General features: G+C 37.5%; 1 protein-coding gene across 1 annotated transcript; it reads right to left on the minus strand.

Annotated features, from left to right (window-relative positions):
• Positions 1–3037: 3037 nt before the first annotated feature.
• Positions 3038–8223, minus strand: LOC104428381 (E3 ubiquitin-protein ligase PRT1-like). The gene is made up of 7 exons (XM_039304752.1): positions 7939–8223; positions 6660–6688; positions 6399–6578; positions 5238–5621; positions 4926–5129; positions 4692–4783; positions 3038–4073 (listed from the first exon to the last, which is right to left on the minus strand). Exons 1-7 carry the CDS (start codon positions 8043–8045, stop codon positions 3690–3692), a joined length of 1380 nt encoding a protein of 459 aa, XP_039160686.1. The 5' UTR covers positions 8046–8223; the 3' UTR covers positions 3038–3689.
• Between the last annotated feature and the right edge of the window lie 7174 nt (positions 8224–15397).

The raw sequence follows: 15397 nt of genomic DNA on the forward strand, positions 1-15397 counted from the left end.
ATTGTATTCGATTCTCAAGACTATTTATTTGTTATGATAGATCTTATTACTCATGCATAAAATATTTAGGGGCTGCATGGAAACACTTCTGTTCTTTTTTTGTTCCAATGAATAGAAATAAAAAAAAAAAAGTGTTTATGTTCCGGGGAACAATTTTTTACCAGAAAAATGCGTTAGATAAATTTGTTCCGGGAATAAAAAATGAATACAAACACGTTTGGCGAATTTTATTCTTTTTTTGTTTCTTTTAATTTTTTAATATTTTTATTTTATTTTTCATTTTCCTTTATTTTTTATTTTTTTCTTCTTTTGGCCGGTCACCGGCCTCCAGTGATCGGGCCGCGGGGCGGCGGCCTCACCCAGATCCGGCGAGGCCGAGCGTCGCCGAGCCCGGCGAGGCGAGCTCGGGCTCGCCTAGATCGGGCGAGCCTCGAGCCTCGCGGGGGTCGGCGACGCTCCGGCGAGGTTGCCGACCCTCGACGGCGTCTCCGGCCCTCAACGGCCGGTCATCGGCCATGGCCGAGGCCGACGACCGACCAAAGAAAAAAGAAGAAAAAAAAGAAGAAGAAAAAAAAGAGAGAAGAAGAAGTGTTTCTTCAAAATCATTTACGGAACAAAAAGTAAGTTTTTTTTGTTTCTTTTTTTTTTTTATTTCAATTTTGTTCCGGGAACAAAAAAAACAAAAAAGAATGTAAACGCAACCAAACGTGTTTGTTCATTTTTTTGTTAAAGGAACAAAAAAACAAAAAAAATGTTTAGAAACGAAACGAAGAAGTAAAAACATGCAGGCCCTTAATATCCTAGTGGGGTTGTCAAATGAGTTGGTTGGATCGGATCAAAGATGTGCTCTCCAAATCAATCCATTTAACCCATTTTGACTTATTCATATGTAATATAAATTTAGTGATTCATACTTGACTTGATCTCGTAATCAATTCATTGCGACTTGGCCCACGTTACTAAAACACATATATTTAGAAACAAGAACCTTTATACTATGTGGTAGCGTGTAAAATATAAAATTTTAAGTCTTAATATAAGGTTCCAAATAAGATTTTTGACTTGTTCATGAACTTTTTCTTTATTGCAATTTTTTTGAGTTTCACAATGAAATACCCAACATCTCTTTTTAAAGTAATAAGTCAATAAACATTGACACGTGAAATCATATATTAATTTTTATGATTTTCTAAATCTTTCAATTTAAAAAGAAAAAAACGATCATGAGTAAAGCATAAAACTACAAGATAAGTTGCCCCAACCAAAAACCCCAAACCCAAATGTGAAGACAGGTGAATAGGGAGTGTGGGTGGATTGGGCTTTGAACCCATTAAAAACCCACATTTTATTGAACGTTAGTACTAAAACCCATATCAATCCATTTAATGAAATTTAGCTAACCCATGTACCACTTAACCCATCATATATAGTTAAATAAATGGTCTTCAATCCATTTTGACAACTCTACGTTTTAGGCACTAAAGGATAAATTGCAGCTCAATTGGATTAGTTGCCGTGGGCTTGACAAATGGGCTTACGAGTTATGTAGGCGAGTTCAGAAGACCCAATGTATCTACGCCTTGTATGACAATGCACCTATTATTATTCATTTTGGTCCACCCGTGCATAAATTATCTTCAATATAAGTAAATAGGGAGGAAAGCCAGTTTAGCGCGTTTTCATACTTAGGGTCGTCAGGCGGAGGCCAAGCTATTAAGAATCACCTTTTCGCAGGGCATGAAATGAACAAAATTTTCTTACAAGCCGATCTAAGTGATGTCGGAATAAGACTTGCTACTACATGCAGCTCAAATTAAAGCCATAGAACAAGTAGCTGGAAAATTAAAAGTGGAATTAACTAATTCACAGAATTAGCACAATTCGTTTCTAATCTCGATAAAGCAACCCATAATCATTGAGATCATAACTAAAAAATTCCTCCGTGAAATTCCTCCGTGATGATTCAAATTAATCAATGATTTGGAACGATTGGAGAGTTAAAGCGAAGAAAACGTGGCAGCTTTTTAGAAGTTGAATCATTGAGAATTGTAATTATTGTAATTTTTAATGAAGTATTAGATTACTTATTGTTGAAGTACGTCCCACTTATTGACGTGTATAAAATATTCGATGGCAAAATATATCAGGCAATAAAATACATATCACGAGAGCAGAATGTGCATGAAAATGCATGCCTAAATTGATATGGAGACACAGCATAGGGATGTATTGCAGAATTTTTTTCTCTCGGCTCTCATTTTTTTTGGGGGCAAAATTAAGGGTAAGCTGCATTTTCATTTTTATTTTATTTTTAAATCTTGGGAGACCAGGCATGCAAAGTCTGATGTGATCTTGCAAAACTAAGCTCACAAAAGGTGAAATATGTTAGGGTTAATAAAGGGCAAAGAATACTACCTAAACAGGGTGAATAGGTGAATAGGTTGTTTAAAACTTTAAAATGAACTATAAAATATTTTACACTGTTTAGTATGGAAAATCTGATTTAATTTCCCTCTGTCCAGCCTTTTTAATATTTTATTTTATTTTTTTAGAGAAAAAATAGAAATTTTCTTTTTCTTTTCTTTTTCCTTCTTCTTCACCTAATTGTCGATCACAGCAACGGCTGACCAATGACCATAGGCTGAGGTTGAATTTGCCCAAGGCCAATGAGTTCCAAGTTTGCTAGAGAGTGAGCTCGACCTTAGCTAAAGAAGAAGGAAAAAGAAAGAAAAAAAAAAAAAAACAGATATTTAAAAGGAATGCATTGAAGAGAACATGCTTGGTCCAGGTGAAAGAAAGAGCAAGGAAAATGATTTCTGCTTTTCATTTTCCTTAATTTAGAATACCTTTTGTCCGTTCATGGAAACCATTTTCCTTGGCTGATTTGTTTTTCATGTGCCAAACACTGGAAATTTTGAAAAACAATTTCCTGAAAGGCATAGACCATGTTCTCACGACTGGCGTAATGGTCCTTTGATAAGAATACACAAACACTGGCCAATTTTCCAACCATAAGCATGGCAAGCATAAAAAGATGTCGACACAAATTACAAACTTTGACAGAAGCCAGCAGAGCCAGGCATAACAAGCCAAAGAGTGGCTAATTACAGTCATTGGAGTACACAATATATCCGAAGATCTTTAAATTACAAGGACCAAATTTACTTAGATCGTCGATCATATGAGATCTATGGTGGACGCACATGATCAACAATTCAGATGCTCTTAGTCTGCCGGACCATGCAATAGAAGCTGAAGAGAGCTCTATCACAATTCCAGCTGTGCATAAAACGGAACTGGGAAATACTCACCGTTAATGTACAATGTAAGGTATTGTGAGTTTTGTCATTGTTACAGAACAACATAGCGCCTCAACGTTTCCATATAGACACACGGAATAATTAATCTGCTCCATATATTATGAAATCCCACACTTCCATAAGACTACTCAGCCATGATGGGGCGACCATCTGCATTCTACTAAATGCCCTCTTGCTATGACTTTGCCTCCTGCCCTCACCGTGGAGAATTAACAGAGGCTGCAACTCAAAAGAGCCCAAGGAAGCTCAAGCCGCTAGTGTCGTTGTCGTCATCACCACAAATTCATTTTTCTCAACTCAAGTGTGATGTCCATCCTCAGGCACTCTCAGCTTCAGTTGATTGGGACAGCTGCTTCCCAGACAGGGGCTTCAGTTAGAGTTAGACTGGGAATTGTTCTGATGTTCTGAATCTGGTTCATCTTCAAAAACAAAGTTAATCGACAGACTGTTCTCAGCATCTTCCTGAACATCACTCAGTGAAGTGGGAGCAGTAGGTGAGACTCCGTCTTCCGAACCCTCATTAGGGAAGACGAGAGCAGTAGAGCCATCGTCTAGCTGCCCCGTCACTAACCTGAGCATATAGTTTTGCATATAAAGTGGCTTTTTGGGTCTGAACTTGTGCTCTGGTCGATGTTGTTGGTTGAACCGGCCGGGGAGCTTGCAACGGGAATTGTAGCAATCTCCACAGAGATCAAAGCCAATCTTCTCGACACAATCCTGACACTGGTATCTATCTCCAATTATTGGATACATCTGTATATCAAGACTCAAGAATATTACTACATATAATCGCAATTTAATCAACTTGATAATACTCACTTGTCACTTCAACTAGTTAAAATAAAAAATCGGTTGGTCACACTGAGGTCAGAGGTTTGTTTACACCATCCGCAGCAACATATTCAGATAAAAAGACTTGGAGGGACCAAGAGTACAATGGCACTCATTCAAAATATGCAGATTGCTAAGGAGAATTATAAATATATCATTTTATTATATTTTGGCAATTACTATATGGAAATTTCACATTTGGTGTAAGTTAAAAGTTATTTCACTAGTTCTGTATGCTACTAAGCACAATGATTACACAATTAAACTACGGCTATAAAAGCCTCAAATACCAAAACAAAGCAAATATAAGCTTGGAATCAATCCCAACTTATATATCTGGGCCAACAGGAATAAGAAGTTTCGACAATGGTAAAAATTTCAATGCCTAAATCCATTATCTTTTGCTAATATAAAATAATCGCTTGCTATCAATTGAAGTTCAAGATAATTTAAATTTTTCTTTCCATTCAGTAAATTTAAAAGAGAACATTTTTGCATTTTGCATTGAGAGACAGAGAGAGAGAGAGATGAAAAGCTTACCCCACAGTAATCGCAGCCAACTCCCAAATGGGTCATCAAAGTATCAATTGACCGTGATGAATTCCTTAGTTCGTTATCAGCTCTGCTATTACCTATTAACACAACACGACAACCATTGTGGCATCTCAAATATTATAAATGGCAATGAATAATGATTGAAGCTACATCTCATGATGGCCTGGAATGAACCCCTTGAACTCTGAACTACATAAAAAGCAGAGCTGCAGAACATACGAGATTTTTGGCTACCATTCTCTGAGATGGCCAGCCTGGGCCGTGCAGTTAATCTCCCCAAAGCATACTCTTCAGGAAACTGTTGCTCCAAAAAGTGATCCAGCTCCAAGCAAACTTTTGGTAATCCCCCTGGATGTCGGCTTTTACAAACTTGACATGTGAGCTTTTCATCAGCTGGATACACAATGCAAGATTCACAATATACTGGAAATGCAAACCACATAAAAGAGGAATTAGAATAAATATATTTTCTAATTTTAAATTTCAAAAGAATTTCTGAACCTGGAAGATAAAACTAAATGCAAAGAATACCATGGCCGCAATTAAGAGAAACGGGATGAAAAAGCAATTGCTTGCATTCTGCGCAGAGCACATCCGATGCAGTAATCTGCTTGCAGCTTTGGTCTGAGCCAACTGGATGCGCATTCTCCTCTTGAACAGTTATATCATGTTCTAGTTTCAAGTCTTGTTTGGGACTGCTTGGACCGTAACTATCAATACCCTCAACAGGCTCCGATTGCACCTTACCTGCTTGGGGTTCACCACTAAAAGACCCAGTTTCCATAGATGAGTTAGGGCCCGAACATGTCATGTGTGATTGTGAAGAATGGGATAACTTTTGTTGTTCCTCGTCGCCTGATCTCCACGCAAGAGCATCAAACTGCGGAGAGAAAGTTTCCATTTTCTTTTCTTCCTCTAAGCAGACAAAGATTGGGGGGGTAGACGATCTCAGAAAAGTTGATTTGTGCAATATTTTAACAAAACTAGGCTGGTAGAAAAATCGATGTGGAATCATAATAACCAGTGGATCTGATGATTCTCACATGCATGATTAAATAGGACAAGAAATTGTGATCAAGCTTAAGAAGGAGCTGTTAGCAACCATTGTGAAAGGAACATTCTCATATACCTCTAATGGCTTCACAATTTAAAAGGTGCAGAACTCATACTCATATGACAGAATATGACAATCATCAAGTAACTGCATATTAATACTTAAAGGATAGTACGTTAAGCATACATTCCAACACCCGCCGTAATGCCACTAATACTTCTGAAAATTAAGGCCCCATTTAGTACATAGAACAAAACAGACATTGCATGAGAAAACTATGGAGTTCATCAAAGTTCAAAGCATTTAGTTCAAATGTTATATAAGAATAAATTTGAAAGGGAAGAAAAAGCTATGGAGTGGAAGGGTACAACCAGCAGACAAGCATCACCACTTGTTTTCTAAGTGCATAATCAGCTAGCTAAGCCCTACTTCACTCAGCTATAAGATGTGGAAAAGAAGTGAAATTAACAGCAACTATGGCCTTCTAGATCCCTTTTCATGGAATCAATCAATAAATTCCTCCTAGACATATATAGATCATAAACTTAATAAGTCTAGCCAAGTCCTTTTCATGGGCAGCATTGTTCTATAGGTATTTTACATAGCTAAGAGCAGGCAAGCGAACATAGAGAACTCACCTAACGTTAGTATTTCCCTTCTCCTATAGGAATCAGGATACATCTTAAGCAGCAAAAAGTGAAGTAACAGACAGATGCTGGGAAAGTGAAGATACGGTTGCTGACAAATTCTGCATTTCGATTCACGTACACCATTCATTGATTGATGCACACACCAGAAACAGGAAATATGGCCACAAGCTGCATCAAAGGAAATGAGTAATACGTTAATAAGCAGACAGAGAAACTCCCATGTGTATGTGGAAAATAGAAGCTCCTTACCTAATATGATTGGCTTGTAAAGAAGTTCCCTGCAGCAAGATGAGAATAGAGTAGTGAAACTGCTTCTCCCAAATATAAAAACAAATAGCTGCTCAAATACACAAACAACATTAAGGTGACATACAAAAAAAAGAAAAAAAATGACAGGACCCAAACCCAATGTCACTAAGGCAGGTTCAGGCATTGCATGGCGCAATTTCTTAGAGGATGATCGCCATTGTTGCAACTGGAGTTTACTTCTTGTGTTGTTTACGCGAGTAATTTTAGAAAATAGGCCTTCACATTGAATGACAAATTATATTTTTGTAACAAAAATCTTGTCATTTGCATTTGAAAATACAAGATGAGACATAGAAGTTAATCATTTAAACTGAGGAAGCAGCAGCTAACTTTATTCGCAATACGCAACCGTGAAATTGAGAACACAAAAGGAACCCAGGGAAGAAGAACAGTCCACTGCAGATTTGATGAAACTATCATAGTCGAAATCTAAGCTTCCGTCACAACAAATTTAGAAAAAAGTACACCAAATATAGAAGCCATGCCAGTCATTCTCTAGGCATCTCAACTACAAATTATCAGATGAACAGCCTCTTCGAAATTAAAGAAGACACAAGGAAAGCATAATGAGACCAGCAATTGAAGACCGAATCCTGGAATTCAAAAATCAGAACCAAGACAACATCTCATCTATGATATTTATCACTTCATAACCTCACTAAGAGAGACAACGGGAAAGATCCTCGATGACAAAGAAGTAATCCACAACTTATGGTCAAAAGGCATTTCCTGTTACCAGAGCCGTCCATCAAAATCTAGCTTTTCCAGAAGACCACGTTACGTATAGTACCGATTTCAACCCCCACTGAGCCAAATTTCTAGAACTTGATTGGTGCTATCCAAAAACCTAAACAAGAACACGAAAATAAAACGCCTTCTCGTATCAGTCCATTTCCTCCCCTACCCCCGTCCGTGCAAACTTCAGCGTCAATTAGCAAACTGATCATCGCCCAAGACAATACCAACCGCGAGCAGCGAGCACACGGACAAAAAAAAAAAAAAAAAAAGGCCATCTTTGCGAAAACCGCAAGACGCAATCGCATAAGCGCACGCGAAATCATCCGAATTCGCACGAAATCGCGGACCGCCGCAAGATGCGGACACGCGATTCAAAACGACATTTATCGATCTTCCAGACTTACCGAGGCATGTACCCTCGCTACGTATCAATCCGCCGGGGGGGGAGAGAGAAAGAGAGAGAAAGAGAGAGAACACTCACAGGCAAGCGCGGCAGGTGAAAGATTCGGAGATTTGCTCGGGCTCGGCGTCGTCGATGGCCACCGATCGAAGCTCCTCCATTCTCCGAGCCGACTGCTCCTCCTCCATCGATAGCGTAGGTGGACAGGCGACGGAGAGGGAAAGGGTGGAGCGAGGATGGAGAACAATCGGAGAGGCGGTGAAGAAGACGGCGAACCTCGGGAGATCGAAAGATTTTCGATCCTTCTCCTGCGACAAGCGTGAGATAGAGACGGAGGGAGATGACTCATGCACGAGGAATCAGATTAGATCCCTCCAATTCAGGCAAAGTTCGAATAAATTAAGGCATGATTAGAACCCGAGCCTCTGGTAAAATGATAACTAACGTAAAGGAAAGCCGCCACGTATTCATGTGTCTTCTTTGATTATTTTTCAATAGTGAATTAAGAACTTCAACTTTAATTATAATTACATCAGTCTTCTTTTTAATTATACGTGACGCCCGTCGCCTTTTACATTATTAAAAAAAGTGACATTATATTTAGAGCGTCGTATTTTTCGCTCCTCATTTAGCTTAAATATTTTTTTTTAATCATATTATTCCTTACTAGGGCTATCACTTATATTATAATTTTACAAAAATGGTCTTTTTTTATTTGGTCACCTCCTTTTATTTTGTTTCATTTTATGTCCTCGTGCATCCCACTTTCTTTCTTCTTTTTCATGCTTGCTTTGCTTCTTTGCTTCTCGGTTCTTGCAAATTTTCCCTCTATTTTCTCTTTTGCAGGCTATTTTCTTCTTTTTACACCTCCCTACTCCTCAAGTTGTAGGGCATTAAGACAAGGTTGGCTTGCATTCATACTAATGAAAATCAAACTCACAAAAATAAGGTAAACGTACATTGGCAATCCTAATAGGCTCCACAAAAAGATCATTCTTCATATCATTGTTAGTCATGAACCAACTGTATCTGGCAGTCAAATTCTTTAGACGAACATCCAGCTGTAGCTATTGGAAATTATTAGAATACATAAGAATAATAATAACTGTTAATATATTGCAAAGGGTTAGAAAATAAAAAATAAATATTTGAGACGTATAAATACTATCCTTAATGGTAATTTCGCTCCTGGAAGTACAAAACTTAGTGCGTAAGGCTTTAGTGGCTATCTTCCCAAAATATAACAGACTTTCTTTTATACTCTGCACTTAATATTAAAAGAAAATAAAACAACTTATATGTATAACTCGGCAAAAAAAAGAAGAGGAAAGATATGAGAACATAGTGCATATTCAAAGATTGTGATTTGAAATTTAATTTATATGTAAATAAGAGAAAGAGAGAGCCGTTAGGAACTCTTCATAAATTAATTGGTAATTAAAAGGATTACCGTTATAAAATAATGAATAATTTATGACGTAATAAATTAAAAGTTATAAAGCTATTAGACAACCATTTAGAAATTTAATTTATATGGCCGTTGTAAAACTATTACAAAAATGATTATTTTTATGACTGTCATAATCTTTAATAAATATTTTAAAACTGCTAAAATATCCAACGGCATTGGTTTGTTCTGAGACAATGAACTATACATGTCTAACAAGTTCTCAGACTACGATAATTACATCAAAGACATGGTCCTTGTGCCTTGCCACGCTAGACAACCAGCCAATGGCGGAGTCAACAGTGCAGAGCACACCATCAAACTCCAAACGGGCTCTTCGAGGGGTACAAATTGACTCGGCTGGACTCCAAAAGGCAGTGGCTAGGCGATGGGGGCGGCTGTGGGAACGGTGCGGTGAAGATGGACCCACGGCTTGTCCTTGATGAAGCTCTTGAGGAGCCAAATTGGGGACTTCAACCCGACGTGGCGGCAGTTTGAAAGCAAAGGATTTCCCAAGGCCTTTTGTTCTTCTTGGCAATCTGTTATTTTGGCATAGGCAAACCTCGGAAGCCTCGTCAAGGTTCCAACAGGTGTTCTTAACGTCCATAGTGCAAGAGGAGGCTGCATGCGGCAGAGAAAATGGGCTTGTCGGGAAGGTCAACAGCGAGCCATGCCGGAGCCAGTAAAAGTGTGGAGGATGGGGTTAACATCATAGATATTTAACTTCTCAATGCCCTGCGACTTGAGGAGATGGGGAGGCATGGAAAGAAGAAAATGACTTCCAAGACAGAAAATGGAGAGAGATTTGGACGTTAAAGACGCGGAAAGAGATTTGGGAAACATCTTTCTCTGCTCAACGTCCCTCGTGCATTGCCAACCATTGAAAAGCGGTGTTGTTTCGTTTTCGGGCTTGGCCTACGCTTAGTTCTTTCGATTAATTTTGGGCCCAATTGAGTTGAGCCACGGCCCACACCATGACGACTTATGCTCTTTGCCTTTTCAGATATCGGGGCCCAATCTTCTCATAAAAGCATATGAGAAGGTCCGGCCCGCCCTACTTTGGGCCGGATCCTGACTCGGACATTTTTATGTATGTTTCGGGTAGCGCCTGGCCCCCTGACCGGATCCCAACCGAGCAACGATCTAAACTCACGAAGGTTCGAATAAATTATCGAATAATTTAAGTTTAACAAATGATGTTACTTTCAATTCGTTAAGTTTGAATAGTTGACATGAATAGTTGACAAAAAGAAAGGGTTATGTGTGCATCGTCGACATAATATATTCGTATTAAATTTGAAAATAATAATCCACATCATCGAATAGCGATGGACATATCAATGCTTTAATTTCTTCTTCTTCTTCTTTTTCCATTTTTAATGTACAAGGATAAAAAGATGAATATTTGACTCGTCATTGTTTAGAATCTAACTCGATAGATAGTAATTCATGTCATTGAATAATGCCTGGTTTGTCATTTGAGCAAATCGAATGCACTATTGAATATTTACTAATGATTTAGAGATTATATTCAATAAATTAAAAATTTATAGATCACATTAAATATTGCGCCGAAGGTTGAGGATGGATTGTGTTATTTTTCTTTAGTTTGTTGGTCCAAGAAAAAGTAAAGCCAAAACGATTTCATGAAGGAAAGCTCGGGAGGGTTCTCGTCTGCTCGGACTACCAAATACCTGGGATTGCTGTGGAAACTTCGCGGAGGGGGAGAGTCAAAAAGGTGAGAAAAAAAGTCAAAAGGAAGAAGCGATGCATATAACTAAAAAATTAATCAAATTAATACACGAAATACACATTATTAGCGAAACCAATTAAGAGTTGGGCAAACAAATAGGGTATTTAAAAAAATATATTTTCTAAGATTCTGTTTATTTCGTGAAAAAATTTAAAATATATTTTTCTTAAAAATAACCGCTCGTATCGCTTAAAATAATTACCTAATAGAAAATGTTTTCTTATCGACAACAATTTATGTCTAAATATTTTCATAGAATGTTAGAATACTTTTCATTTATTTTTATAGATGTTACAAGAGATGATTTTTGCAAATCATTCGTTTTCTACAAAATAAACGAAGTCCAAATGTCATTGTTAGGTGGACAAAATTACAGGAGAGGGAAAATTAATCGATCAATTTTCGGCTCTATCTATTTCGCCGAAGATGAACGATTAAAAATGATTGCTTGAAATGATGAGCCAACGAAGACGATGAAAATAATTTCGTTCATACACTTTTATAAGCGATATAATCGATTATTTTTAGGAAAACATTTTCCAAACTGTTCATTTCTTGTGAAACAAATGGAGTTTACATTAAAAAAGAAAAAAAACAAATTAGTATTAACAATCATCGTCATTATTGTTGTCGTGATTATTATTATAAAGTCGCGGAAGGCGTGCGAGGGAACGAGAATGGGAACGGGAGGAAAAGTCTAACGACGACCACCACCCGCACGCCCCACGACTTAAAAGATGACCGGGAATCCTCCAAAGCCCCCCCAGGTCAGTCCTCCTCCTTTTCGTGGCCAACAAGCTCTCTTCCCGTCTCGCGTCGTCTTCCCTCTCTCTCCACCGCTCGCCTCGGCGCCGCTTCGCTTTTCTCTGGTTCTCTCAGGTACTCTCTCTCTCTCTCTCTCTCTCTCTATCTCTCTCTGTGGATCGTGTCCTGCGCGGGCGGTCCTGGCAATCGAAGCTTTTCCCCTTTCTCGATTTGCTCTCGGATCGACCGGCTTTGCGTCCGTCGGCCGAAAAAGGATTCGAGCCGCGTTTCCTACGTGAAGGTCTAGATTATTTTTCGTCGCGTCCGCGTCTTGCATTTTATGATGTTTGTTGCTATGCAAAATTTGTGCGGTAGTTAGATTCGACCGATCTCTGTATTCTTCCGTGTGGGATGTTGGCCCGGGCGCGGGGTGGAATTTTAGCGGACGATTGCTTAGCTGTGCAGCGAATGCGGTACGAAGATGACTTAATTCTGTTTAATTGATTGCGAAATCGTCAAAGGCTAGGCGTACGAACCGACTGCAATGCTTTATTTGGAGCGTTTATTTGGAGCGTATAGCAGAATATCGTCCCAAAGAGGGATGGTTTGTGAATTGTTTATACAGTTAGGTTCCGATCTGAATGAGATGGTTTGCTCTTGGTTCAATTGGAAACTGGACATGATAATTTTCCTCATCGAGTCTTGGATCCCCTTAATTGGTATAATCTTAATCTGTACTTAATGTGCTGAGTTATTGCATGGTTATATTTAGTAAATGAGTTTAGAATGGTAAAATTTAAAATAATGATGGGTCAACAACTAACTTAAATTCAACTCACTTTTATGAATTTCTTTTTACTCACTCTTTTGCCTTTGCTCGATCTCACCTTCGCACACTTCGTACTTGCAAATTTTAGATTGACTTTAGTAACATAGATTGGATCGAATATGGGTTACTAGTGGATTAAATGTTTCAAGCCAACTTACCTATTCGATAAGTCTATTGATAAGCTATTTCATGCATGCATAGGGCTATAATTTGCAAATTATAATAAATCTTGATGATAGACACAGATAATGTATTTCAATTTTTAGATACTAAAAAGACAGATCGCATCTTAATACAACTTTTTTGACTTTACTGGGGATCTCATATGATATAAATAAAATTAGAGGTTTTAATGTATTTACATTTTGCATGACAAAGGACATGCAAGGAAATTGTATTCAATTTCTTAGGACTATCTATTTGTTATGATAGATCTTATTACTCATGCATAAAATATTTAATATCCTAGTGGGGTTGTCAAACGAGTTGGTTGGATCGGGTCAAAGATGGTGCTATCCAAATCGATCTATTTAACTCATTTTGACTTATTTATATGTAATATAAATTTAGTGATTTGTACTTAACTTGACCTCATAATCAATTCATTACCGACTTGGCCCACGTTACTAAAACACATATATTTAGAAACAAGAACCTTTATACTATGTGGTAGCGTGTAAAATATAAAATTTTAAGTCTTAATATAAGGTTCCAAATAAGATTTTTGACTTGTTCATGAACTTTTCTTTATTGCAATTTTTTTGAGTTTCACAACGAAATACCCAACATCTCTTTTTAAAGTAATAAGTCAATAAACATTGACACGTGAAATCATATATTAATTTTCATGATTTTCTAAATCTTTCAATTTAAAAAGAAACAACGATCATGAGTCAAGCATAAAACTACGAGATAAGTTGCCCCAACCAAAAACCCCAAACCCAAATGTGAAGACAGGTGAATAGGGAGTGTGGGTGGATTGGGCTTTGAACCCATTAAAAACCCACATTTTATTGAACGTTAGTACTAAAACCCATATCAATCCATTTAATGAAATTTAGCTAACCCATGTATCACTTAACCCATCATATATAGGTAAATAAATGGTCTTCAATCCATTTTGACAACTCTACGTTTTAGGCACTAAAGGATAAATTGCAGCTCAATTGGATTAGTTGCCGTGGGCTTGACAAATGGGCTTACGAGTTATGTAGGCGAGTTCAGAAGACCCAATGTATCTACTCCTTGTATGACAATGCACCTATTATTATTCATTTTGGTCCACCCATGAATAAATTATCTTCAATTAAGTAAATAGGAAGGAAAGCCAGTTTAGCGCGTTTTCATGCTTAGGGTCATCAGGCAGAGGCCAAGCTATTAAGAATCACCTTTTCGCAGGGCATGAAATGAACAAAATTTTCTTACAAGCCGATCTAAGTGATGTCGGAATAAGACTTGCTACTACTGTGGGTATTCCGATTACTAGAGTGGGATTTGCAGCTCAAATTAAAAGCCATAGAACAAGTAGCTAGAAAATTAAAATTGGAATTAAGGTAATTCACAGAATTAGCACAATTCGTTTCTAATCTTGATAAAGCAACCCATAATCATTGAGATCATAACTAAAAGAATTTAAAAAATAATTCGAATAAAAGAAATAAGTAAAAAATTCCTCCGTGATTTTTCAAATTAATCAATGATTTGGAACGATTGGAGGGTTAAAGCGAAGAAAACGTGGCAGCTTTTTAGAAGTTGTATCATTGAAGAATTGTAATTATTGTATTTTTTAATGAAGTATTAGATTACTTATTGTCGAAGTACGTCCCACTTATGGACGTGTATAAAATATTCGATGGCAAAACATATCAGGCAATAAAATACATATCACGAGAGCAGAATGTGCATGAAAATGCATACCTAAATTGATATGGAGACACAGCATAGGGATGTATTGCAGAAATTCTTCTCTCGGCTCTCATTTTTTTGGGGGGCAAAATTAAGGGTAAGCTGCATTTTCATTTTTATTTTATTTTTAAATCTTGGGAGACCAGGCATGCAAAGTCTGATGTGATCTTGCAAAACTAAGCTCACAAAAGGTGAAATATGTTAGGGTTAATAAATGGCAAAGAATACTACTACCTAAACAGGGTGAATAGGTTGTTTAAACCTTTAAAATGAACTATAAAATACTTTACACTGTATAGTATGGAAAATCTGATTTAATTTCCCTCTGTCCAGCCTTTTTAATATTTTATTTTATTTTTTAGAGAAAAAATAGAAATTTTCTTTTTCTTTTCTTTTTCCTTCTTCTTCACCTAATTGCCAATCACAGCAACGGCTGACCAATGATCATAGGCGAGGTTGAGTTTGCCCAAAGGCCAATGAGTTCAAGTTTGCTAGAGAGTGAGCTTGACCTTAGCTAAAGAAGAAGGAAAAAGAAGGAAAAGAAAAGAAAAGAAAAAACAGATATTTAAAGGGAATGCATTGAAGAGAACATGCTTGGTCCAGGTGAAAGAAAGAGCAAGGAAAATGATTTCTGCTTTTCATTTTCCTTAATTTAGAATACCTTTTGTCCGTTCATGGAAACCATTTTCCTTGGCTGATTTGTTTTTCATGTGCCAAACACTGGAAATTTTGAAAAACAATTTCCTGAAAGGCATAGACCATGTTCTCACGACTGGCGTAATGGTCCTTCGTTAAGAATACACAAACACTGGCCAATTTTCCAACCATAAGCATGGCAAGCATAAAAAGATGTCGACACAAA

The sequence above is a fragment of the Eucalyptus grandis genome, chromosome 11 (genome assembly GCF_016545825.1).
Source record: "Eucalyptus grandis isolate ANBG69807.140 chromosome 11, ASM1654582v1, whole genome shotgun sequence".
In the NCBI taxonomy this organism is placed as follows: domain Eukaryota; kingdom Viridiplantae; phylum Streptophyta; class Magnoliopsida; order Myrtales; family Myrtaceae; genus Eucalyptus; species Eucalyptus grandis.

Coding starts and splice junctions, on each gene's coding strand:
- LOC104428381 (XM_039304752.1), bottom strand. CDS start 8,045: ATGGAGGAGGAGCAGTCGGCTCGGAGAATGGAGGAGCTTCGATCGGTG. Junction 5,622..6,398: donor AAGGGAAATACTAACGTTAG/GTGAGTTCTCTA, acceptor TTGTCTGCTTAG/AGGAAGAAAAGAAAATGGAA. Junction 4,784..4,925: donor GAATGGTAGCCAAAAATCTC/GTATGTTCTGCA, acceptor TTGTGTTAATAG/GTAATAGCAGAGCTGATAAC.